The sequence below is a fragment of the Rhopilema esculentum genome, chromosome 15 (genome assembly GCF_057945365.1).
Source record: "Rhopilema esculentum isolate cy_ngs chromosome 15, ASM5794536v1, whole genome shotgun sequence".
Lineage (NCBI taxonomy): Eukaryota > Metazoa > Cnidaria > Scyphozoa > Rhizostomeae > Rhizostomatidae > Rhopilema > Rhopilema esculentum.
In genome coordinates this window covers 8020767-8047175 of record NC_142829.1, presented here as the reverse complement: position 1 = coordinate 8047175, position 26409 = coordinate 8020767, and the positions used below count along the sequence as shown (strand labels likewise).

At 35.2% G+C, this 26409-nt stretch overlaps 2 protein-coding genes across 2 annotated transcripts; one reads left to right on the top strand and one right to left on the bottom strand.

The window, feature by feature from the left end:
• The first annotated feature begins 171 nt into the window (after positions 1-171).
• LOC135685392 (ribosomal protein S6 kinase 2 beta) lies at positions 172-18579 on the top strand. Its single transcript, XM_065201325.2, has 26 exons — positions 172-382; positions 540-572; positions 1851-1973; positions 2824-2905; positions 3835-3915; positions 4500-4579; positions 4813-4919; positions 5167-5204; positions 6017-6159; positions 7166-7236; positions 8066-8154; positions 8430-8491; positions 8912-9014; positions 9869-9948; positions 10292-10330; positions 10739-10792; positions 11777-11851; positions 13012-13053; positions 13220-13267; positions 13979-14137; positions 14831-14992; positions 15729-15805; positions 16387-16504; positions 16763-16819; positions 17208-17291; positions 17683-18579. Exons 1-26 carry the CDS (start codon positions 323-325, stop codon positions 17812-17814), a joined length of 2199 nt encoding a protein of 732 aa, XP_065057397.1. The 5' UTR covers positions 172-322; the 3' UTR covers positions 17815-18579.
• Positions 18580-18642: 63 nt separating this feature from the next.
• LOC135685390 (metabotropic glutamate receptor 3-like) lies at positions 18643-24156 on the bottom strand. Its single transcript, XM_065201321.2, has 2 exons — positions 23820-24156; positions 18643-21751 (listed from the first exon to the last, which is right to left on the bottom strand). Exons 1-2 carry the CDS (start codon positions 23875-23877, stop codon positions 19197-19199), a joined length of 2613 nt encoding a protein of 870 aa, XP_065057393.2. The 5' UTR covers positions 23878-24156; the 3' UTR covers positions 18643-19196.
• Between the last annotated feature and the right edge of the window lie 2253 nt (positions 24157-26409).

The following is a 26409-nucleotide window of genomic DNA, read 5'->3' as shown; positions in this document are numbered from 1 at the left end:
GATTTTATGTCCACAGTTTCTATTTCCCGTTTTGCGATACTGGTGCACAAAAAGTTACATTTGGCACAGGTGGGGAAACTCGAGCACCTTCAGTCTGCTTATTGTTTGGTCCGCCTTTGTTTTATTGGTTTCATATTATTTCTAGAACTTCCTGTTACAAAGGGAAGCCAAACTTCATTTATATGCTAATGAATCTCCGCTGATGCAGAGTGATTCACGTTTGAACCGCATACCAGCGCAGGGTAATGAACTTCTTAGACAGAAAGCGGCTATAACCAACTTAAAAGTGTTATAAACAAAACAGCGAAGCTTATTTACCAACATGCCGCTCGCAAATAATGCAGACCCTTGGCATAGACTACCCGTCGCTACAGAAGCTGAGGTGAGTTGTTGCCAATTTGATTTGGATGAGTGGGCCTAGCCATGCCCCAAAGCCTAGTCAATGCTTCCCTAACTTCTGTCAGTGTTTTATTTGATTCTTATCGGTGTCTTACTTTTGTACTAACAGCGATATTTATATTCATCTTATTACACCATAGTTTACGGGTTCACAAGAAGACCTGACTGCTGAGGTGAGTTTCAAATCATGCTCCTTTCCTTTCTACCTGTGTCCCTTAAGCTGCCAAGCGTTCATGCAAGTTGGTAAATCATACATCAGAGAGTGTAAAGGTGGTAATTCTATGGCAAGTTCTGAGATAAATTGATATGCTTTTTTAGGTTATGAAAGGCAATTCCCTAATAGCTATTTTCTAACCCTATTTTACAAAACCTTCTGTATGATACTTCATGATAATCGAAGAATGAAAGTTCATTGTTTCCTGAAGTGTACTGTATGTAGGTCAATAACTATGTAGGATATATTTTAACTTTATTAACAACCTCCAATCATCTGTTGTTTAGGGGAATTACACACAGTACACTTTGCCCCTGCAGTTAATTTTTCTTTATCAAAAAGAAAAGACATATAGATTTTATGAATTTCGAACCTTGAACTATGAATATTTTAAAGACCTGTGCCATAATGTGGTATTCCATTTGCCTAAATTTTCTTGAAGTGTTTCCAAATGTTATCCAGACACCTAAGTTTCACAACAAAAAAGATTTCTTTTGGTAGAATTACATTTTTTATTTTCTTAAATGTATTTTATCTCCTATTTTATGTATTTATTTTATCTCCATAACAGAAACATAAATTTTTGACTTTAACAATAATCTCTCTAAAACTAGTATCCAGTTACCTGATGGTAAAGTTTGTTTTGCCACACAATAATTTTATCCCTTATTCTGCCTGTGCATTATTAAGAAGCTAGGGTAGAGCCTGGGCATAATATTTGTTTTATCTTGTCATGTTTCATATGATTATCCAACATTAAAACTTCAGAGCTCTGATTACAAAAAAAAACAAAGAATACAAGAATGTTTCAAAAACCTTTTCCACAAATTCAGCACATGAATTCTTGTAATACATTTTTATCCACAGATTTAATTTTTTATTGTTCTGGTGTTCCCTGCGTAGAAACAATGCTTTGTAATCTGGTACAGTTAGTTAGAATAAAGATACAGCAGGTGACCATTTATAACTGCCAAATTATAAACATCCCAATAGTTCAACTAATGTAGTGAAATTTGAAGTATAAAGAACTGAACTGAACTGATGGAGAAAGTACCCCCTTTAACTAAAGCACATTCTTCAAATCATATATAGACCCTTCACAGGTTTTAACTTGGTTCACTGGCAAATCTGACTTGAACTAGTTTTTTCACATGCGAAGTTGAAGTTTGTTTATTTTTTAATATAATGATACATTTACATGCAGAAACAAATTTCTGAAAGGAGAATTACTTTGTAGGCGCCTGAGGTACAAGAACATGAAATTCAATTGGAAAATGAAATCAAGAAAACGAAAGTAGTCAAAGCGACACCATCACATTTTGAGTTGCTAAAGGTGCTAGGACAAGGATCATTTGGGAAAGTATGTTATCCATTCAGATCTTTCTGCCAAGTGCTGTTCTCTTTGATAAGAATTTGATATTACAGTTGTCCTTTATATATTGTTGTGGTGAGGGTGAAAAGCCATTCATTTTCCAAGTATGAAAAATCTTTGGATTAATTGAGCAGATTATATATATATAGCATGTTCCAAAACTTTTAAAGAAAAAAAAGAAAAGTGCATTTTGAGATATCATAACAAGGATAGACATGAATTGAGGTAACAAGACACAACATGTCAAGAAGCTAAAATATGACCCCTTGATAACTATCACTTTGGTAACATAAATCATGTTGCACAAAATGTTCATTCAGCTTGCCCAGTACCTTTTTACAGTTGAATCCCACAAATTTGTACCCCTGATAATTCAGCCTTTCTCTATCTAACACCATCATTCTCACACCATCACTTCTCTATCTAACTTAAAGGCAGTATTGGCCTGCCATGCATTGGTTTACTGAAACAAAGAACATAATTTCTATTTCAATGATTTTTCATTTCTTAACAGAGAATATCTCCTACTTGCTTGATCAGTTATACTACTTTTTCATGTTTCTCTAATTTTGAGGATCCTCTAAATTCAACAAACAATAGCTAATAAACAGGGCGGTAAACTGCTTTTAATGGGTATTGGCTATTTTGATCATGTTTTTTATGTCAATGTTTAGGTTGTATTTTTCTTGCATGCATCAGCTTTTTTCTATTCCTGCAAAAGTTACCCACACAAACATTGAACTGTGCATATGAATAAGAAAATGACAAATGAACTTATGTGCATTAAGATAGCCACTGTTTTTTATATAATCTCATCATTTACTTCCTTTAATTCTAGGTTTTCATGGTGAGGAAAGTTGTTGGCCCAGATGCTGGCAAAATATATGCAATGAAAGTTTTGAAAAAAGCTACACTAAAAGGTTTGTATAAAGTTAAGGAATTTAAGAATTTTAGCAAAAGTTTATATTGTATACGTCTTCATCTGAAATTTTAACAACATTCTCAAAAGTATTTAAGCTTCGCAGTCATAAAACAAATTTATGTTGTCTATTAGTTGCACCTCAATCCATGAAGGTTTTCGAAAACTTGAAATAAAATCTTATAATGAACTTGAACTTTCAGTTGCATGGTTATAATTGTTTGAACATTATACCAGCACTCTCACTGGAATTTGCTAAAGAGGCTCTTCGAAGCTAATCATGATTTATCTCTAAGATTTTTGGCTTCATTTCAGTAATACAATCAGGTTTTCATGACTTTCATGCTGTTTCTTGTAATACAGATTTTTTCTTTTTTACTTTAACTAAGTCAGGTGTTTTATTTAGGGTAATACCTAAATTGCCCCTCAATTTGATGATAATATGAATAATTTCTATGTATTGTAAAATTAGGCTACATTAAAACCACTTTGTTTTAGTTTTGCATCTTTTTATTTCAACAAACTTCTCAAAACTGTTTCAAAATAGAGTAAACTAAATGAAGGCCAAACTATTTTTCATTTCAATATGTATATATATATCTTTTTTTACACCTAGGTTGTAAAAATAGTCAAGTTATGAAAAATTTATAAAGCTTTCCTTATCCTCGCTAGTTGGTCAGATCATGATTTGTAATATTTTGACAATTTCATTAGACTTTCCTTTTCAAGCTTTTTTCATCAAATTGTCTACTCTACATTTATGCCAGGTAAAATCTAGGTTATGTATGATCAGATTTCAGGACTAATTATGTCAGATATGCTTGATTCCATTTACATAAATGATATTGAAGTACATTGGTTTTTCTGAGTTAATTATATTGCCTTTTCTTAGAAGATTTTCCAAGTAATGCAAGGTTGGTTATCTTTTAGTGCGTGATAAAATGAGAACAAAAATGGAAAGGGATATTTTGGCTGAAATGGAACATCCATTCATAGTGCAACTTCATTATGGTATGGGTATCTCTTAATCAACCAATGACTCTGTTTGGTTTTTTGCAATAAGATTATGCCAGTTAATTTTGTCACCTGTGCTAAAAACCGTTAAGTTAAGACTCAACTGTAGAGGCTTTATTATTCAAGACATTTTAAAGTGTAATTTGATGTTTTAAACAAATTTTTTATATCCAGTGTTAAAAGTATTGTAGACTTTTAAGCTACCCTGTTTTAGTTGACAAGCAGGATATACTTTTAAAGTGAAGTTCTGTCAGCTTAAATTGTTTGGTTCTGATTAGCTGAACAGTCCATTGCTTAAGTTCTAAATGTTAAGAAATTGTCCACTTTTTTTGTTTTTGAAGTTTGTAAGACAAATCTAAAAACCCTTGTCAGAAGCCTCATATCATTTTCCTGCTTGCTTCGAACAAGGTATACACTTTTATAACATTCTAGTGTTTCACAGAAAAATACTTGATAATGATAAAATTATATGGTTATGCAAGAATCGTGCAACCTAGATTTAGTGAAGTTCATTAACAAATATTTACTAACCAAATAACATGAAATTGATGCTCTGTTTGAACTTCTTTGCTTTTTTCTAGCTTTCCAGACTGAAGGGAAACTTTATCTTGTGCTTGGATTCTTAAGAGGTGGAGACCTTTTTACAAGACTGTCTAAAGAGGTAATACCAAACATTTTCCTTTTGTTGAACGTAAGATGAGAATATACAAGGTCCATTGGTAAAGTTTTTCAATTTTTGGTACTTCGAGCACATCCTGGAATTGGAAGGTGTGAAATCATGTTATTTTTTCAATATCATAAATAGTTAATTTTGTAGAAACAAATATATTTGACAGGATTGCAATTTTTAGTCACCTTTAGTTTTAAGTTATTAAATGATTCACTTGTCTGCAGGTTATGTTTACTGAGGAGGATGTCAAGTTTTACTTAGCTGAGCTGGCAATGGCATTAGACCACTTGCATAAACTAGGGATTATTTACAGAGATTTGAAACCAGAAAAGTAAGTAAATGTTATAAAATTAACTAATGTATATATTAGCTTGTTGTTGATCTATTATTATGTAGTTAAGCGTTATGTAGCTTTAGTTGATTCAGCCATTAGTTGGTAGTTTTTCAGTTTTGTTGTTGTTTAAACAGAAACAGTTTGAGCAACTGGCTTTTGCAATTTTAAAACACAATTTGAAATTATTGATGCTGTAAAAGTCACTCATTTAAGAAATATATAATTTTGGATTTATCCATTCTAGTATTCTTCTCGACTATGATGGGCATATTAAACTGACAGGTTAGTATATATATATAGATTTTGAATCAAGCTTAAATACCCAGTGATGTCTTTTTCCAAAGAATCAACTTCATAACTTGCCTCATTTGTCCATATTAAAGGGCTCAGTTTGGCAAGCTTTCCTACTTTCAGTTTGAAACTAAATGGCACATAACTTCTTGATTGCAAAAAGTAGACAAATTTTGTGAATTGACTAATTGTTGATATGATATAATCACTAAATGATCAATCTTACATTTGCCTTTTAATCTGCCAAACTGCACCACAACTAAACTTTTTTGACAGTATTAAAACTTGTAAACTTTAGAAACACTCGAAATGGAAGTCCTAAAAGTTAGTAGTTTGGGAAAATAATCAAACATTGTACTCTTGGGTGACAAATGATAATGTTACATGTCGTCAGTAATAAGTTCAAGTTACATGTCATCAGGCTTGGCCATAAGATTTTAAACATGGGAGTAGTAAACAGCTCTCCTAGTAATTTCCAGGTGAGCTATTTGTAAATATGAAAGTAGAAATAAAAAAGCACTGTTTTTAACGAAGGCAGTTTGCTTCTTTGAACGGTTTAGGAGGGCAATCACAGTTCTCTTCGAACATTTGAGGGGAGTCTCTGGAAGAGGGCAAAAGTTATGGTTCTCCTCAGATGGGCATGGGGTTATAGCATAGCATAACCTCTGCAAGCCTGCCCTACAACAAAAGCTTGCTTGCTATTCCATTTATACACTAAGTATTCAAAACTGTTCAAGTAAGGTGGTAGATTACTATGTTTTCAGTCGTAAAAATTATTTATGTTTATGCGAACATCTTTCTAGACTTTGGCCTAAGCAAGGAGTCAATTTATGACGAGAAGAAGGCGTTTTCGTTTTGTGGAACTGTTGAGTACATGGCACCAGAAGTTGTGAATCGCCGTGGGCATGGAACGGCAGCTGACTGGTGGTCATATGGAGTCTTAATGGTATATACTTAATACTTTAAAACCCAAATGCCTAAGGCCTCTGTACTGAATGACTGTGCTTATAACAGGTTTCTACTTCTTTAATATTTTATGTCCATTAACAAGAACCAATTGTGATTGGGCTTTTGTGAATAGGTTTAGGCATATGCTGTAATTGGCTATTTGTGGCTAGATCACTTTTCTTAAGAAAAAGGCTCCGTTTACACGACACCGTATTAAATTGATATCAAATCTTATAAGCCTTACCTTTACACGGAGACTTCGATGAATGGCGATATAAAGTAATTATGCCGCTTACCAATACAATATTGTGGTATTAAAACGATATTGTGTAAATGACTTAATCAGATATGATTTAGTTACAGATTCACAAAGAGTCTACTGTTAGAAGCAAAACAAATGTACTCTTTTGATCCTATAAACGGGGTCTAAGATCTAGCTAGATCCAGTCTGTAATTTGGAGACTGGTCTGCTATCCAATGGGCAACAGATAGGCCTCGACAGACAGCGAGGAAAGGATCTAGTTTAAAGGCAACTAACAGGTGGCTTAAGTCATCTGTCAATCAGAATTATCCAATCAATAGTCGTATGAATGGTATTACGCTGACTGATTGGCCAATTGTTGATTGACAGTTGGCGTAGGCCACTTTGTTATATTTTGCTTGTCTTTAAAGCAAATGCTCTTGCTGGCTATCTCTACCGTCCCTACCCATCGAAAAAAAACTTATACACACCACCTCTCTGCAAACTTTGGTAGCAGATTATTATTATTTAGTTATGGCTAATTTAGTGCACGTTCCAATTTGTAATAACGTTTGCGTTTCTGTTTGCGTTTCGCCTGGAAGTATTTGTGTGCCTTTCCTGTAATCTAAATAGATTTCTATTGTCAAACAAACCCCGTTAGGTTGCCTCGTCGCACTTGCTAGCATAAGAACGAACTGCTAATGATTCCTCAGTGTGTGCGATTATGCTGTTTCCTTTATTAATTGCTGCACCGTTTTTGCAGTTTGAGATGCTTACAGGATCGTTGCCATTTCAAGGTGCAAATAGGAAAGAGACAATCAATATGATTTTGAAGTGAGTAAAGTACAGGTTTTTTTTATAATGAAGCTTGTATTTTCTTTGAATTGTCACTTCTTTGTCAGATGTGGGAACTCTGTTGTATTCATTTTTAAGATTTTGTTGGGATGGAAAAAAGGCTGGCCTTCTTTTGCTACGACAATCATTTGCTAATTAATAAGTATAATGGGAGGAGAAACACATGCTTGAAATTTTTTTGCGGTTGATAACGATGTTCTGATATCAAGTAGCACTTCTTGACTCCAGCGACGGACAAGCATTTTGGTATTTGAGAGTAAATAGAGGATGGAGTTGGTCCTGGTTACATTTTTAAGAAATTCACTTAAAACCAATAAAGTGGTGTTGTATAAGTAGCAGAATGATAAGTTTTGAAAGATTCTTATTAATATATTTGAAAATAATCTAAAATCTCTAAATGCCCATGGGCTACTTAAAATTATCTTTATGTCTTGTTCAACAATAGGATAATATTTTTAGATAATATCTGAACATTGTAAGAAACGCTGAAAGCAGTTGATGATATGGCAGAGGTTTTTTGTAACTTATTGTCTTTTATCTATGCTATAGGAATTGAATTACATTGTGTCAAGATACCGCCATGATAAAATAAGATAGGCCCATTAGTGCATTGTCAAAATATTTTGTTTCGTTGCGAGCTTTTGTAGTTGTGTTCCTTTTTACTTTAGGGAAAAGGTGGAATTCCTTTTGAATTTGATTATATTATGTGAAAATATCGCCATGAAAAGATAAGATAGGCCCATCGGTACATTGTCAACATATCATTTTTCATTGTCAATATTTTATAATGTGTTCTTTCTTACCTTAGAGCAAAACTTGGAATGCCTCAGTTTATTAGCCCAGAAGCTCAGCTTTTGCTTCGTGCGCTTTTCAAAAGAAATCCAGCAAACCGACTAGGTAATTTTATTAAAGATTTTAGCAAACAAGCAGATGAAGATATGAAATTCTTTTTTTCATTTTATCGTTTTATCATTCATCATTTTCAAGAGGTTCATTTGGGGAGTAGCTTTGATTTCTATAAAAATGTTAGCATTTTTGTATATTTTATAATAAGATTTACCCGATTTTCCCTCTTCTGACTAAAGTATCATATTTAAGATGTTGATTTTGCTTGCAGTTATTCCAGTCAAATCCTTCATTATCTTACCATTCAACAACAATTTGCTTTTAAGGTGCAAATCGTGGACTCGATGAAATGAGAGAGCAGCCGTTTTTCAAGACTATCGATTTTGATGTAAGTATTGCTGCACTGCATCATCAGATATAAACATTACATTGTATTATTATTAGAACTAGTCGTTCTATTCAAGACATCAGTTGCAACATTTTATTGGAATCGTCACGTGATGTGTTCAAATATGTAATGCACTTCGATCTTACCTTTCACCAAGTGAATTTGAAAATTTAATGGCAAATGTAATTATTAACCCATATTGTTATGCTTTTAAAGTACCAAAATCAATCATCGCAATTAAAAATCCTCGCATGAGGTAAACTAGCAGTTATAGAGTTTTCAATTCCCATTCTAACGTTTTCTCCAAATATTATCTGTCCTTCAGTACCCATGCGCTGATCATTTCACCCAGAGCTACAGCCTCATACGGAAACCCGTTGTCGGCATCTACATCATTTCTTTATGTATCTTACATTTTAGAGACTTGTGAAGAAGGAACTGGCTCCTCCTTTTCAACCTGCTGTGACAAAAGCAGACGATACCTACTATTTTGATAAAGAGTATACTTCAAGAACTCCAAAAGGTTTGTTGTCAATGCTATCCAACATTCTCCGGTGTGGAAGCATTGTAAACTTTTGATAGCGATGAAAAAATTTACCACTTAAGCTCCTAAATAACATTTTTGCAAGGTATGCAACAGGGTTCACAGTTATATGGTCATCGCCTCCTGTCCAGCCTTTATATATTCGCCTCCAGTGCTAGACTGCAGAGCAGGCAGTACTTGTGAACAATTATACCTGAATGAGGTGTAGCTGCTGTTTTTCATAAGATTTTAAACCCCAATATTTGATGATGCGCAGACAATGATAAAGCGTGATCTTAATGAGTACAAAACATGTGTCAATGTACAGTACTAAAAAACCTATACTTTTCTTAAAAAACCTATACTATACTTAAATTTTTTCTTTGTCGAAAATGCTGTTTTGCTACGCATACAAGCTGGCCTTGATAGTATCTCGAGTAGAATGTATATTTGCCTTTAAAGTGTAGTTCCTTAAAATCGTTTAGGCCTCTTGGAAACGATCGAGATGTAGCTGCTGCCGGTCTCCTTTACTCTTAAATAATCAAATAAACTGTGTGATTGACTAAAACTTTGACCCCGAAAATCGTCTTTATTTGTATGCTGCAACTTTATGAAAAGTTTTAGATCAATCAAAATTAATTCAAAGACAGAATTTCAAGATTGGAGAAACATTACTGGCTCTACTGAAATACTTTTCGATCCGTACCTGGACTTGAATATCTTAGGTTTCAGTTTTTGCGGACGCATTGTCGCACTTTACTTTAACATGTAACGTTTCTCCTTTTCCGTACCATGTTGACATTTTGCTATAACTAAGGCTTCTTTCGTAAATTGCGAACATTTGCTTCTCACAGATTCCCCTGCGGTTCCACCAAGTGCAGGCTCAAATCAGCTATTCAGGGGATTCAGCTATGTTGCTCCAACCGTCTATGAAGTATGTCCTTCTTATCTTTACATTGTAAACTATTAATTCAGGCATGAAAGCTTCTTTGCGTTTGGCAGTCATAGTTTTTATTTGTAATACCTCATATTTGTAAATCATTGATGTTTTAAAAGGAAAACCCAGTCTTTTAGGAATACTTTAAAGTCTTTGATAAATGGATCTGCCATTGTATTTTTGGTCTTTAGTAACTAATGCGTTTTATTTTCAACGCCACCTTGTCTTTTTCATCCCATTTTTCGGTCATCAACTGCATAAGACATTGTTCTTTGTAAAGTCAAACTTAATTTAAGCAAAGTATTTGAATTTATTCATAATTCTGTTTCTGTTTTTTCAGGAGAATGAAAATGATATGGAGATTGATATGCCCAGTGAGGTAAACTCTCTTCCTGAATCTTGTTTGTATTCAAGTATAAAGTTACACATGCGTTTGAGCCGTACATTACTCATAGTTTTCTGCTAACCAAGTCAACTTAAATGATACCACAAAAAGCATAAAGTTATACCTTTCTTGTATAAACTTAAAAAGAAAAAAAAAATTAAAGCAATAATATTTTATTGAATGCTTCATAATTTTGTACCTTTTTTCAAATTCTTTCTGAGTCTTGTATGTGTTTCTGAGTCTAATTCAACTATAGTTGAATTACCGCAGGATTTTACGACACGTTAAGAGGAAATTTATGCAACCTTTGATTTTGATTAAAAGATTTTTGTCTTCTTCATGTAATTTATGCGTTTTTCAATTCTTTAACTAAAATAGTAAGCAGTTTCATCTCTTTTCAAGGATCCGAATGCTAATGATGGAAAGTCAATCACTGACAACTATGAAATAAAGGAGGTATGTACACTAATTTTATCTTTGTAGAAACGAACATTTTTCTATACGAGTTCTTTTTCTGTAGCAGGATGCAATAGAAAAATATCAGTTATGCACGTAGAGCTTATTGGCTCGTAAGCACTAACAAATCCTTTAAAAACGTCTCTGTCGGATTTCGAATGGGAGGGAAGTTTAGTACATTAAGGCGTAAGTGCAAAGGGAAGTGTGTGTAAAAAAGGTGCTTGTCCTCGGCCAACGGAATAATAGGAGAGTTTCTTTCCTTGTTATACCTGTTCACCCAACTGCTCGTATAAAATCTCGGGCGATATAACCGAGGCGCCAAAGTTTGTTAATACTTTGTCTTCAGCGACCAAAAATAAAAAATAATCCCCAGAGACAAAGTGCAGAAGACATTTGACTTAGGTAAAAGCCACTTTAGCCACTTTACCACCAGCGGTTGACCAATCAAACTGTATGAACAGCTTCCGCCTTTCTGCAAATCGGCAAAATCCTAGAGCAGCGCACAGTGGTTTCACGTGAGCAGTTTCCAATTCCTTAAATACGCGCGTGCCGTGCTCTGATCAATTTGGCCTAAGTTTATTCTTCGCTGTATTTATGCATGTAAAATGCCTTTAAATGCCTACCGAATTTACTTTGAACTGAAAACTGCTCGATTCTTGTTTGTGTACTACATCTATTCCCCTATGAAAAAACCTCCATACCCCGTACGACATATTTGTTTCATACCAATTACGGCATTATTAGTAGTAAATCAAAATTGTTTCAAAACGCAAAGTTGGAGTCGTTGAATTCGACCTTAATAGTTTTTGTTGGAAGTGGTTTTGGCTGTGATTTTCAAGATCTGTTTTGTCAAAAACTAGCTCTTATTCAAACTATTCGTGAAAGAAATAGGAAAAATTATTTTTGTCAAATACCGTTCTATCTTATTGTCACAAAGTTAAGTTGTGACAAATATATTTTTATGGAAATGTATGTATTTTATAGGAAATCGGCGTCGGGGCATTTTCGGTTTGTAAAAGATGTGTCCACAAAGCAAGCAGTCATGAATATGCCGTTAAGGTAAGCCTAACAATACTGTTTCTAATGGTGATATGTTTGGAATTGTTTCTTTACAGTAATTCATAAAACTAAAATTCGAATCCCGTTATATCGTATCCCGGATAACTCACTAAGTTGAGCTGATTTTCAATTCCTATTGGATTTTTCTACCTCGTTCAAGTCGAAAAGCTTGGCACCCCATATATATCGGACATTCGCTAAGTCAGACCATTTCCTTTTCAACCCCCCCCCCCCCCTGAAGATCTAATTTAACGGAATTCAACTGTAATATCGTCAAATGAAGCGCCAAGTAACCACGACCTCCTCGTAGTGAACACCTCCAACTATTTAGGGTAAAGCCTGATGGAACTTATCTCTGAACAATGGACACATCTTTAACATCAGACAGCATCTCTGGTTGCTGGTGTTCGTTTTATGAGTCCATTTAGTGTTCAGTTGCTGGTCTAAAGTTGAATACAAGTCCTTTTAACTGTTAAGTGTTTGCTGGTATGTTGACATAGCTGTGCTAACTCCAGAAGTAAAACTTAATGTTTTATGTTGTCACAATTAAGCAAAGTATAAACCTACTTTAAGAAACACCAAACAGCGTAATCACCATCAGATCGTGGCATATGTTACACAGCTCAAGGGTTAAATCTTGCCACCCCGCAAGACTAAATCTAAATCAATATAGGAAAGAATGAACTATTCGTTTTTTGACAATGTACAGCTTTTTTATAGTCTCTGCTCTTTTCTGACAGTGCTTTAATTGTTCGGTTACCTTATCAGTCAGCCATGGGAATAAAGAAAGCTATATTTCTTATCTTATATTATGCGTCATAGAATCTAAGTTGCTTTAAGATCTAACTAGGCGCGAAGGTAGAGAGTTGAGACTTGCCATAGCTGTTTAACACATTTGACAATGAATGCTGTAAAATCTTAATTACTGTTATCATGATTGATATGTTCCTTGTCATAGCTGTTACTTCTTTAGGCACCCAAGCCTTTTAGACTTGATGTCATATGTATTTGTGGCCTTGCTCTCTTGGACTGCCTCTAATACATGTCTTGCTAACTACAGCATTATCTCGTTTGATGATGTCGTATAATGGTACATCAAAGTTTTCTTCCTTGCAATTCAGTCATGCATGCATGATATGTTTTGTTGTTATTGCTTTTAGATTATTGATAAAAGCAAGCGGGATCCATCTGAGGAAATCGAGGTAAGCAGCCATTTATTGGCCAAGAGTGAAATGTGTTGATATTCTGTGAAAAAGTATTGCCTGGTATACAATTGCAAGAAGGATTTAGGTTGGTTGCATATGTTTAAAACACAATGGTTTTGTGACAAGGGGCGAGAGTAATTGTATTTTTCTTTGTTATTCGCAGATTTTGTTACGTTACGGAAATTGGCCAAATATTATCAGCATACGAGACGTAAGTGCGATTTGTAGCGTATTAAGATATATTTGTATTACTTTGGTATTGTTCTTTGAATGTGGATTTGAACCTTTTTTAACAAATTGCTGTATTTGATAGGCGAAGCTGTCTTTGCCGTTGTCACGGGCTATGCCAGTCTCTTCTTGATGAAAATATTGAGCCTTGAACAAGTGGTCTCATTTTTATGGATAACTTCGAATAAATGTAATATAACTGCAATTAAAGACGTTTAATTGCTAACGCCCATGACTAAACTCCTTCCCTCGAGTGATTAAATAGGCCAGTTTAAGACAAAAAATAGAAATTTCTGGGCCTTTTGCGGTTTGCAACGCTTGGTTCAATAGGTTTTGAACCTGTCTCTGTTTCCTTGATGACTAACTCCTTCCCTCGAGTGATTAAATAGGCCAGTTTAAGACAAAAAGCAAAAAATTGCTGGGCCTTTTGTGGTTTGCAACGCTTGGTTCAATAGGTTTTGAACCTGTCTCTGTTTCCTTGATGACGTCACAAGGCTTTGACAAGTGAAATGTATTTATTACTCTTCACTGATCATGGGGGACTTTGCTTCCACCACTGAAAACGCTTTCTAAAACTGTAAGAATTTTTGCTATTTTGGGTTACAAGTATCCCTTTATATACAAATATCCTATAGAACTTAGATTGATTTGACAATATTTTTTCAATAATTTTTTGTACGCTTCGTTCTTTAAGGTTTTTGATGACGCTAGATATAAGTATGTGGTAATGGAATTAATGAAAGGTGGCGAGCTGTTGGACCGGATCCAGAAACAAAAGTACTTATCTGAAAGAGAGGCTGCAATGATTCTGGAGGTGGTGACAAAGACCGTCGATTTCCTTCATCAAAAGGGGGTAAATATCATTGTTTTCTTTTCCCGATAGTGAGAAAAGATGAAATTGATTTCATTATCTAGATTTTATTGTATTGAAAATGAACTGGAAAAGCTTTATTTTTGTTTGATATTATGGTTGATATCATGATTGATTTTACGGTTGATATTATGGCTGATATCATGATCGATTTACGGATGATATTATGGCTGATATCATGATCGATTTACGGTTGATATTATGGCTGATATCATGATCGATTTACGGTTGATATTATGGCTGATATCATGATCGATTTACGGATGATATTATGGCTGATATCATGATCGATTTACGGATGATATTATGGCTGATATCATGATCGATTTACGGTTGATATTATGGCTGATATCATGATCGATTTTACGGTTGATATTATAGCTAATATCATGATCGATTTTACGGTTGATATTATAGCTAATATCATGATCGATTTTACGGTTGATATTATAGCTAATATCATGATCGATTTTACGGTTGATATTATTGTTGATTTAATGGTTGCTATTTATTTCTGATATCATGGCTGGCATCATTTTTGATATCATGGTTGATATTATTATGACTGATATCATGGTTTATGTTGTGGTTTATATGATTGTTGATATCATAAATGATATTATAGATAATATTGTGGTTGCTGTTATGGTTGATACAATAATTACGTTTTTTCAGGTCGTACATAGAGATCTGCAGCCAAGTAACATTCTCTATGCCGTTGATGGAGGTGGCCCTGAAACACTCCGGATCGCTGATTTTGGATTTGCTAAGCAGATACGAGCTGAAAATGGGCTGCTTATGACACCGTGTTACACTGCAAATTATGTTGCACCAGAAGTGAGTAAAATAAAAAGCTTCACAGTGGTTATGTTTTGCTTCCCTCATGTCGCCAGAACTGAAAAGCCGCAAATATAAAATAGATCTGGTTTTTCCTTTGTAAAACAAACTTCTTTGACTTGCTGTATTAATCAAACGCAGATCGCGATTTCTGACACTTTGGACATACATGAAGTTTGACTCATTTGGCCAGTGCTTAAGTCAAATATTGCCTTAATGAAATACGGAAGGGTCTAATATGTCGAATAATGATCAACGAATGTTGAATTTTCACCGACTTGATGTATAGGCTACACAGAAGGTTAAGAAGGGGCCATTGCACAGTATAGCTGCATATATAAAGATGTTTTTCAGAATTGAATAAAAATTGTACGGTTGAAAAACTAATCTTTCAAATATCAGATAGGATATTTGCTGCCCTTGAACAAAATGCATTCCTCGCTGCCATGCCAATTTGTTTTTATAAGTCTAATTTGGTAGCTTGGTTTAATGTGTCATCATATCAATAGCAAGATTTTTGGTTAGCAAACAATTCTTTTTGTTCCTCTTTGGCATTGTATGAATCACAATCTTCAGTGGTACAAACATAATGGTACAATCATTTTCGCCGTAGTTGAGAGACTACTGACGGTTTAATTCTACTTTTGACGTTTTTTCCAGGAAATTAATTGTGAATTTGGATTTTATAATTACGTTTATGTTCATAACGTGACGTATATAAATTTTTGTTTTCAAGGTTCTGAAGAAACAAGGGTACGATGCAGCTTGTGATGTTTGGAGTTTAGGCGTTCTACTTTACATCATGCTTTCTGGGTAATTAATGCACTTTGTTTAAAATCCAACTTGATATTATATTTCATTTAAAACTGAAGAAAAGATAATACAGGTAATATTAAGTGTCGTTGATATATCGACGGTCAATTTATATGGAGGAGTTTTACTATTTTGGCGTTGAAATACAAACCTTTTTTAAAAATTGAAAAGTTACCTGCATTCTTAAATCCTAGTATAGTATAAGTTTTAAGTTTGGGGTAAAACTGCCCTTTGACATTATCTTTCGAATATTCTTGGTTCGAACTGATTTATCACAGATCTTTGCAAATTTTTGTGTTTTATGGAAAGTTTTTACAAAATGCTAAGGACCTTCGTATGAATCACGTTTCACAAATGGATCAGAAACTGTGACATTCGACATATTCTGTGACATTCGATATCTGGAATGGCGTTTTAGCAAGCTATACGACATTCCAAATATTGAGATTGCTGTCTTTTTATGTAAAAATGTAACAGCTTTCAACAGCTTCCGAATCTCATTTTTTGGAATCTTTAAGCCCTATTTCATCTGTCAATTTTCCTTTAAATGGACAAGCACTTACGAGCATGTTTTTTCTTAGGCGAACCCCCTTCGCAACTGGTCCAGAAGATGACACAAATAGGATTTTAACACGAATAAACGATGGGAATATTTCATTAACTGGTGGAACATGGGAAGGGGTGACTGATTTAGCCAAGGTATGTCATGCAATCTTGATTGCAAGAACAGAATTTTTCATTTTGTATCACCACCCTTAATCAACCATGTACCAAAACGTAATCCTTTAGACCCCTTAAGAAACCAATAATAGTATACGTTTTAACTCTTTAATCTTTCTAAAATATATATTCAATGTTATTAGGGAACCTCTTGAGACTTGACACTTCTGTTAAAATATTTTTGACTTGCGTTGTGTTAATAGAATTGTGTCAGAAAGATGTACACTCTTTTTTCAGGACCTTGTCAGAAGAATGCTCCATATTGATCCAAGACAAAGGATCACTGCTTCGCAGGTATGCAATTGTTGTTTATTATTATTCCCTGAGTGACTGGTATGCTTAACCTTTTGTTACCTGGGAAACTTTTGAGTCTAAAATCGAATATACCAAAGCTATCACATCATTTGCTGAGACCAATAGGACCAAGCTAATAGGTCTAACGACTTGTTCACGTCTCACTCCGTGAACAACTCCAACCAAAGATTAAGTTATCAAAACTTGCATCCACCCTGCCAATATAGTGTTCCGCTCAATATAGCTTTGGCCTCTGCGTCAAACAGATATTACCATTCAATTGATTCTTCTTTATGGTAAAGAATTTGCCAGTTATTTCTCACATTTATATTGCCGGCTTATAATTTTTTCAAAATTTCGCTCTTGCAATGATTGTATTTCCTTCCAGGTTTTGAAGCATCCTTGGGTCAGAGGCCGATTTTCTTTGCCAGATAAGAAAATTCAGTTCATGGAAACAGCATCACGAATCAAGGTATATAATTAAAACAATTACAATATTAATTACAGTAATATTATCAATAATATTCGCGAAAATAAATTAGACATTATTAGAATAGGTATTAGGTACAGAATTTTAATAACACAGTTAATACCGTTACCAGTTTTGCAGAGCCTAAGTCATTATGTTTAATATTTTACAAATCAATGAAACAGTTATTTGAGACGACATCGATACGCTGTTTCAAGACATTGGAACGTTGGTTTATTGCCTCATTTCTTTAAATTTTCGATTTTCAGGAGCATGCCAAATTGCGCTTTATGGGGAGAAGAGGGCGTTTACCTCTCTTCTTTGTCCATATTGATTTCCTCTTTTGCTATCTTGCTGAAGATACATGACATCACCTGTCATTTTTCCCTTTTAGGAAGCGGTCAAAGCCACATTCACTGCACTTCAAAAGTCACCTGACACGAAGGCTTTAGAGCCACTAAACGCATCTCATCTTTATCAGAGAAGAGTAGGGAAAGCTAAATTCATGAGTTGGGGTAAGAAATGAGCTACTTAGAACAAATTAGAACATTTTGTAGTTGCTAGAAGACCTGTTGTATTTGTGCGTAATTTTGTATATATCTATGTTTTGTGATAGTCCTTCATGGATTTTCTAGGTTGAAGGTTTGTACCACGTTTAATCGTGACCAAGGTAGTTGTTGTTCCGATGTACTTTGTCGTTGTAGTGTCCGAGGTATAGCTTTTGGTATATAAATTTATCCTTCCTTCTAAAATAAGATATATACATATGACATTCCAAAATATATTTTGGACAAACAGACGTTATAGATCCCGTGTAATACAAGAAACAGCTTGCTTATTTCCATGGTATTCTAAAGGATTTATAAACTCTGTTTCTTGTTTTTAATAAAACGAGTTAAATAAGCCTCGAACAGTTTTCATGTCTTTATGAAGCACTTGAATGTCTTATTAAGTCCTTTTCAGTGAGGTTTTCGATTTGGTGATAAAATACAATAAAATGTAGCCATTCCAAAATCAATCCTAAAAGATTTCGTCCTTTTAAAAGTATTTTTTGGTAAATGACTTAGATGTCTGTACTGAATATTTTTCAGTAAGTTTGTGTGTTGTTTCAGTTTTTTGCAGTCACTGGGGTAATTTTTTTTACTGGTTATTCATGTATTGCTATAACATATTCTTGTTAGACTTTTTAGAAATTTCATATTTATCCAATAATGATGGCAGGATAAAGATCTTTGAGATGCAGTTTATTGATGTGAAGTATTTCGTAAATGAAAAAGAAACTCAAATTACATCCGAGTAGTATTTTTATATGCCTCTTTTATATATGAGGAGAAGAAGGTTTTTGTGATCATCGCTGCCTATACCTCATTAGCTCATTACCATTTTGGTACAAAGTAAGCTAAGATGCCGGTTGAACAGCATTCATATCATCAATACTTGTTTGCTAAAAGGCTATAGTTCTATCTTAACAACCAATGACATGTTTAACTGTGTAATTCATTTTTATAGGAAACTGAACTCGGGATAAGCACGCAGTTCCTTTTGTTAATTTCAATGTTAAAAGTTTCTTAAAGTTGCCTTAAATACCAAATCATTGAGAGATACTTTATAGAGAAATAAACATTTAACGCGAGACAAAACGAAGCAGAACACCTACAAAGTCAAAAGAAACACTTCTTTTGTTCATCTTTGTCAAACAGAAAATTGGTGCCTAATCGCAGAGAAGAATCATTCAAACCCATCTTTAAAACAAAGTTTTTCGAGCAGTTTCTTAAGGATGAGGAGATAAGTACTATGGTTTCTTAACTTTCTGTTCATTTTAAGGCTCAGTTTATTATAGATGGTTACTGATTGCAAAATGATGCTTCAACTAAGCCCAGTATCGTTCTTCTGAAATTTCGAGCACAGTTACGCGGTTGGCGTAATTGTTGTCCGATCACAGCTTGTTTCACCCTTAAATTCAGTCTTGTCATTAAAACTGACCGTAACTCCAATTCTTTGCATATTGGTTCTTGTGGTTTCCAACGTCGCAATGTTTGTATCTATTTCGACGGCATTTTTCGACACAAGCAGTTTCACTTTATTGCCAAACAGTCCAAGCAAGTTGACTGATGCTGTTATCAAACAAAGGGAGCATAAAGTCAATGTACGTGATTTCCCTTCTTCGTCATTTATAAACAGGAACAGCGGCAATACAACTGCCAAAACAAGGCATGTAACGTACATTGTCAACCCAATGTACTTTGCTTCATTATAGTTCTTTGGGAAGTTTCTCGTTTTGAAGGCAAACCATGTTGTAGCAATCATTAAGGCTGAGCTAAAGGACAAGTTAACGATCATCGTCTGTGCATTTAACTCGCAATACTGAACGACGAATTCCCTGTGACTTGGGTATGCAGTGTTTATCTGTGAATCACGCCCAAGAATCGATACGAGGCCGATCAAAAGGCCGATTCCTGAGGTCCCCATTGACATGGCAATTTGAGATCGAGGGCTGATCATGGACGGACAAGATGCTGTGGTCTTGGCACTCTTGAAAATCCTATAAATCCTGTTTGTCCGCAACAGCAGCGGCGCGTAGCACGAAGTTAAACCAATGCCAACAATTACTCGTTGTGAGTTGCAGACCATTGAACTGGGTTTGATAATGAAAGCGATTGGAGAGGCATACGCACAAATTATGCCTAGAAGCATTAGAAGGCATAATTCACGGCTTGATGCCCTGACGATGCGCCGGTCGAAGTTCTTCAAGAACAAGGCCCCTACTGCAGACGTAGCAAATATTCCGAGGATTGAAACGGAGAGAATAGTTACCGATATGTGTTTGTACATAGCAATAGTTTTTACAGGCAATGCGTTGCAGTATCTCCTTGAGGGGTCTGGTGCTGCCGTCAGATGACAGGACAGGCAAGTGTTGTTCCTTATGACGTCATTTCTTTTACATGCAACACAGGTCCAGCAGCAGGCTGATCTGAAATGAGGGACGTGTCCCGGATCACATGGTCTACTACAGACTGAAACTGGCAATGCGTTAGATTTCCAGCCTATTCTATCAGCATCAATGTTCAGGCGCCACGTCTCTGGTTGAAGGGGAAAGTTTTGCACAGTATTTCTAAATACCACTGTTTTGTTGTCAACGTTGTTCCACCTCCCTACTTCTTTAAATATTCCTTGAGTTGTGTTGTTTGGCATTTGAAAGTTGTAGATTTTGTAATCTTCATCGTAGTCCCCTGATGCTGAAAATTTAAAGATTTTGTTCCTGAATGGCTCCTTGAACTGCGTTTCTCGTACATGGGATAGTATTGCCCTGTAACTAGTAAGCTTTTGTAGCATGGTCTTATTCTTGCTGCAGTAATCGACTGTTTTGTTTGTTATCAGGCATTCATACCAAATTACTTTTTTAAACGCATAGGCATATGCATACATGGCATTTATAACTGATAGGACTGGTGTCTGGCTGTAATAACCTACTCCGTCCGTAAGTTCTTCGTCACCTGTGCAGGCTTTCTGGACTGTTGAGTTCTTAAACGTACAGTTAAACGTTTCCTCCCAGAACTGCTCAAACCAAACATTTCTTTTGTTTGTTGCAGGCTTGAGTTTGAGAAAATATTCTCTGAATTCCCTAACTTCGCTGTGATCCACCTGAAAAGTAATTGTTCCATTTGCAACTGTTTTTCCTGATGCCACAAAAGATCTTGTTCCCCACCCGTCACTTGCGACAAACTGCAGATACCCGATATCTTCTTTCAACTTCTGAGCAACTTCAAAGAAAATTTTTAGATGGTTGTCTGTCAACAACAGATACACAACCTTAATAGCGCTTTGCTTCTTAATCATCTGCAGTATGTATTCGTAGTCACCGGTTTTGGCATCCTCTGATATCGTCATGTCTATAGGGATGCAAATTCCTTGTTTTGTTGCAGAATCTCGAAAAAGGTCCGATGATCTTTGACCATAGTTTCCTTCTGAACTGATAAGTGCAATGTAATTCCATTTGAATTTCAACGCCAGACTCACCAAAAGCTTCACAGCGTTGTAATCTGATGGTACCGTACGGTAAAAATAGCCATGCCGGATGCGGTTTTCTAAATCCGGGCTTGTTGCAGCGTAGCTGATGGTATTTTTACCGAAGATGTTCATAATCGTTGCGGTTGTTATTGCATCGTCCGAATATTGGGGGCCTACAACGCCTTGAGAATGGTAGTTTGCCACTTGCACTAGAATATTGCGCAAGTAGAGCTTGTCCCCGCACGTATCGTAAATCCGCGTGCGCAGTTTCAATCCATGAAGTATTGAAGTATCATTGTTTATACGGTCTAACGCGAATAGCATGGCTTCGACAAACATAATTCCGTATTGAGGATCGATGATACCACAGCGTTTTCCAAGATTGCCCTTAAGATGAACATTGAATATTCCTGCGATCTTCACTTCTCCTACATCTTGATGTGAATAATACCACGCTAAAAGCAGTATACATTTACATTAGCAATCAATGTTACACTATCTGATTCGATCAGTTATTATCATCAAGATATCATGTAAAAGCTGAGTATTTTGTATCAGTGAAAAAACAGTTATCTTTGGGTGAGTCTTAAATTAAAGCTTAGAGGTCGTCAACTCTAAATTGATTTGCAGACCAGCAAGTCTTACAAAATGTGTAAGAAGTATGAACAGCAGGATAGGCTGTCCGCCGGATTCTGTGAATCTTGCAATGAGTATAAATACGAAGATAAAATTCTGAAAAAAAAGCAAAACGGTGACGAGAATCCAATGTAATTCAAAATAGATTAAACAAAACGAATACTAATATTTCGCCCTGTCATACGGGCCTTCATCAAAGTATATTCTTACAAAATTTTCACGTTTTAATAGATTCAGAGATTCGAATAAGAAATTTCTAAAGGAGAGGGTTTGATTTAAAATGGGACCGAACACTAACGAGAATGGGCCTTTTTTATCTATTATCAATGATACTTGGCAAAAACAAATCTCAAATTTTATTTCTGTTGCGCTGGAGGCAAAAAGCATGACGATGTCAAACTGCCTCCACACCCGACATCACAATCCCGGATGTGGTCTTATGCATAACTTGTAAATCTGACCCAGTATCTGTGTTGACACATATTGGCAACAGCTGGATCATCATTAGAACTTAGAAGAAGGTTTCCTAGCTTTTTACCTATACTCGAGAATATTGCTTTCTTCGCTTGCTTTGTGAGATCAGAGATTGAAACCCCTTTTTCTATCGGTGTCCTAAGTTTTGTATAATATCTAGATTATAAATAAGGGCTTCTGCTGTGAATTCAAGATTAGGAGCTACTTGGAAGATAGATGCGTCAGGTAAAGTTTCAATTCACAGTATACACCTTCAGTAAGATCATTAATGTAGAAAAGAAAGAAAAGAGACCCGACAATGGACCCCTGAGGAACACCGATTAAAAAATGCTGTCTTTGTGTAGCCCTAACAAAAACAAAGTTCTATTACCTACGAGAATCATTTTGTGGATGTAAAAGGGTGTTAATATTGATTTTCACAAACGGATGTTAACATTGATTTTTCTACGCTTTCTATTGATACATTGTTATGCAATAGGAATAAGATTTTTGGTACATAATTGTTTACGCTTTTTGCAAAGTCTAGCTAAAGGAAAGTTTTCAGTTACTTCAATCTCTATGGCTGGAACTTAGATACCATAAAAGCAGAGTTAGAAAAACATCGAATGCAGTCACTTATTCAAACGCTCTGTGCGTACAGTAAGTTTTGCTGTTGTGGAAGCAAAATAATAGACTTCACTTACATAGAGAGCCAATCAGATCTTTTACAAATGATGTCTTTAGGACAGGTGTATTTGATTTTAAAATGTTTGAGTTTTCAATATCTCTCTGTATTTTTTGTGTACTCCGTAACCTTCTTCGTTTTCCTATGGTACACAAACATTGTTCCTGGAGGGACAGGAGGATGGCTGAATTTGCCTTTGAAACTGAGTAGAGTTAATTTTCAAAGACATTTGCCAAGGATTCTACCATTGATAAAAATGCTAGAAACATAGACAAGAAATTCTAGAAACTTCTAGAAATCTAGTTCTGTGAGACAAAGTTTTGTTTCAACATATTGCAGAACTCTGGATGTATGAATGATTATTTTCCCCATTTAAAACATGCTAAAAATTCTTTATCGTTATCATCTGTCCTCTTTCTACCCTTATCATAAATAAGTTCTGCTCCTTTTACCGAGGTTTCACGATTGGCAAAAGCTGTAAATATAGGCAATCTTCATAATATATTTCTTTCAGGAAATCCTTTTTGTGTTGAACAAAGAGTGATTTCTGTGGCTGGAACGGTGCAGATCAAGTTAAAAAGCTTCAGAAGGGGCCAGAATTCTCTGCAATTTTTATCGGAAAATTTAGATCCAAGATCTTCAGGACTTCCCTTGACTGCAGCATATAAAGAACAAGTCCTTTTTGAAGCTACTAAAAGTTTTGCTATTTCGCTATTTTGCGATTTACGTTAAACAAATAATTCCCCTACCTGAACTGAAAACTGTAGAAAGAACGAGTATAAGCAACTTTATTATCATTTTGGCCATATCGTCTTGCTTTGCTTTGTTCCCGTGACCTTGAGATGGATACAGCTATGTGTAGAGTTGTTACAACGTTATCTCTTATCATGAGTAGTTTATATTGAGATGCTACTGATTACTTTCCTAGCCAACCATTTGTAACTGCATCTCTCCACAAAAGAGTCATTTACCGGATTAACTGTCAGTTTGGTATGAGGAAAACATCTTGTCTTTATCCACACACTCAAATTTTGCTTTCAACTGCCTAGATCGTTTGCATGATTTTCGCTTACTATTTACACAGCTTTGCCGGTTCCCTAAAAAATTCAATGGCTCATGCATCCGAAGTCAATATCTTTCCTACAATTTGTTTTTAAGTTTACCTTTACACTTTCGGTTGTCATTTCTTGTATCCGGCTCTAATCTTACTCCATAACGCTTTGAAAGGAAATACCCAATATTGCAAACGAAGGTTATCCAATACTTTAATAGAGGTTGCCAGGCAACTTCCAAAGAACGGCTAGGATCTAACTTTGCATTTGTGAAATTCATTGCACATTCAATAATAAGACAAAATAATAAATGTTCTTAAGCTTTTTAGGCTTGAGATAGACATCAGAATAAGAAGGCTCGAGATAGACATCAGCATAAACGCAAGACTGACCTAAAATGAAATAAGTACCTATATTACATACCTCCCTATCAAGGAAAATGAGTCGTCCTCGATTCTTAAAGTGAATCTAATGAAAAATTAATTAAACGTCCAATGAATATTTTGTGTCCGTAAAATAGAAATCAACAAGTCCCGTGATTGAAATAGTTGCCAGCTACTGTTTGGTTTGACTATGCATCTCTGGATGGTATTTAGGGTATGTGAACCATCGTCTCTATGAACAGTTGTTCGTTGCCTTCCATCGTAAAAACACATGCTCTCTTCACGTACAGATTCTTCAAAAGAAATAGTTTGCTTATTTCCATGGTATTCTAAAGGATTATAAACTCTGTTTTCTGTTTTTAATAAAACGAGTTAAATAAGCCTCGAACAGTTTTCATGTCTTTATGACGCACTTGAATTTCTTATTAAGTCCTTTTCAGTGAGGTTTTCGATTTGGTGATAAAATGCAATAAAATGCAGCCATTCCAAAATCAATCCTAAAAGATTTCATCCTTTTAAAAGTATTTTTTGGTAAATGACTTAGATGTCTGTACTGTACTGATTATTTTTACTGGTTATTGATGTATTGCTTTAACAGTGACGGATCCAGGGGGTGCAAAGGGTGCTTGAGCACCGGTCAGATTGTCAAAGTACTGTTTCAGGTACCTGTTCCTGTGCGTGTTTCCGAAAAAAGCTGAGGATTTCTACTGATTCGATGTTTTCATCTATTTTGCATGAAAAATATCCTTTTATCTAAAGAATTTTCTTTTGTCGTGTTAATGTTTACAATCGTGGCATATTCACCGGAACAAAATTCTGGTAGAATGCAAATGCTGACCAATTAGATTGCGGATGACAAAATCATCCTCCAAAGAAATCCAATTATTCAATGCTATTCCGAGCACCGCTGGGTTCGTAAATTAGAATTGTCACGAACAGAGCCAGCCAATCAACTCCTTTCTCACCGGTGCTCAGATTTAGCATTATCCAATCATTAGCTTTTTCACCGGTGTTCAACGTCATCTGAGCACCGGTCAAGACGAAATAGCCAATAAAAATTCAGGGAAATTGATGGATAGGGAACTGGCATCGGCTTTTGGGATTTGCGGCAACTCTCGTTGGTATTACGGGGTGCATGAACAGAAACGTTGCCTTAATATTTATGGCAAAAGAAAAGCCTGGTCAAAGAAATGATAGAGAAGGGGCGTTGTGGAGTTTTCGAGTTTTATTGGGACGACAAAAGCGCCGACTCGTTCACTGATTCACAGCTCTTTCCCGGAAGTGTAGAAAAGCTACGGCCTAAGATAGCTATCTATCAGGTAAGTGGTAACACACAATCGTTTTGAAAAATTGCAAGACATCAGAAAATATTATATGCATCTGGTTGAGGAATAGGGTGACATGCCAGGTTGCGTTTTATTAGCCATGTTTGTTATTAGTTGATTTGAGTTTCGCAAACGCGAATCAATGCTGTTTGCTTGAGGTAATTGTGATACTACGACAAAGCGTTAATTGAAGTGTTGAGATATTCGCTTTGTTTTTTTACGCGAGTAATGGCATCGCAGCCCTCCTTTGTGATTTTTCTAAAGGAAGAATAGTTCAAAGAGGCGTGTAAATGCCTGTCAAAATTCTTGCAACATCAACAAAAGTTTTAACATAATAGATAAATGAAAGAGAAGTAAAATTCATTTTTTAAGAACACAATTCCAAGCTGCAAAAGATAGCTTTCAACCAGTGTAACGAATTTCGTAAAACATTTTCTAAATTCTCATGAAATACATTGCCTTATTTTGTACAATACTTTCCTTGCTTCCATAGCTACACTTGTTTACCGTATTCTATTCTATTTTTGGCCACTTTAGACAGTGGGGTTTATTGAGAAAAAGATAAAAATCCACCAATAA

Excerpts from the sequence above, each read along its gene's own strand:
- LOC135685390 (XM_065201321.2), bottom strand. The coding sequence starts at position 23,877 with ATGGCCAAAATGATAATAAAGTTGCTTATACTCGTTCTTTCTACAGTT. Across the intron at positions 21,752-23,819 it reads TTCTACAGTTTTCAGTTCAG|CGTGGTATTATTCACATCAA; the intron begins GTAGGGGAATTA and ends TACTGCTTTTAG.
- LOC135685392 (XM_065201325.2), top strand. The coding sequence starts at position 323 with ATGCCGCTCGCAAATAATGCAGACCCTTGGCATAGACTACCCGTCGCT. Across the intron at positions 9,949-10,291 it reads TTGCTCCAACCGTCTATGAA|GAGAATGAAAATGATATGGA; the intron begins GTATGTCCTTCT and ends CTGTTTTTTCAG. Across the intron at positions 10,331-10,738 it reads AGATTGATATGCCCAGTGAG|GATCCGAATGCTAATGATGG; the intron begins GTAAACTCTCTT and ends TCTCTTTTCAAG.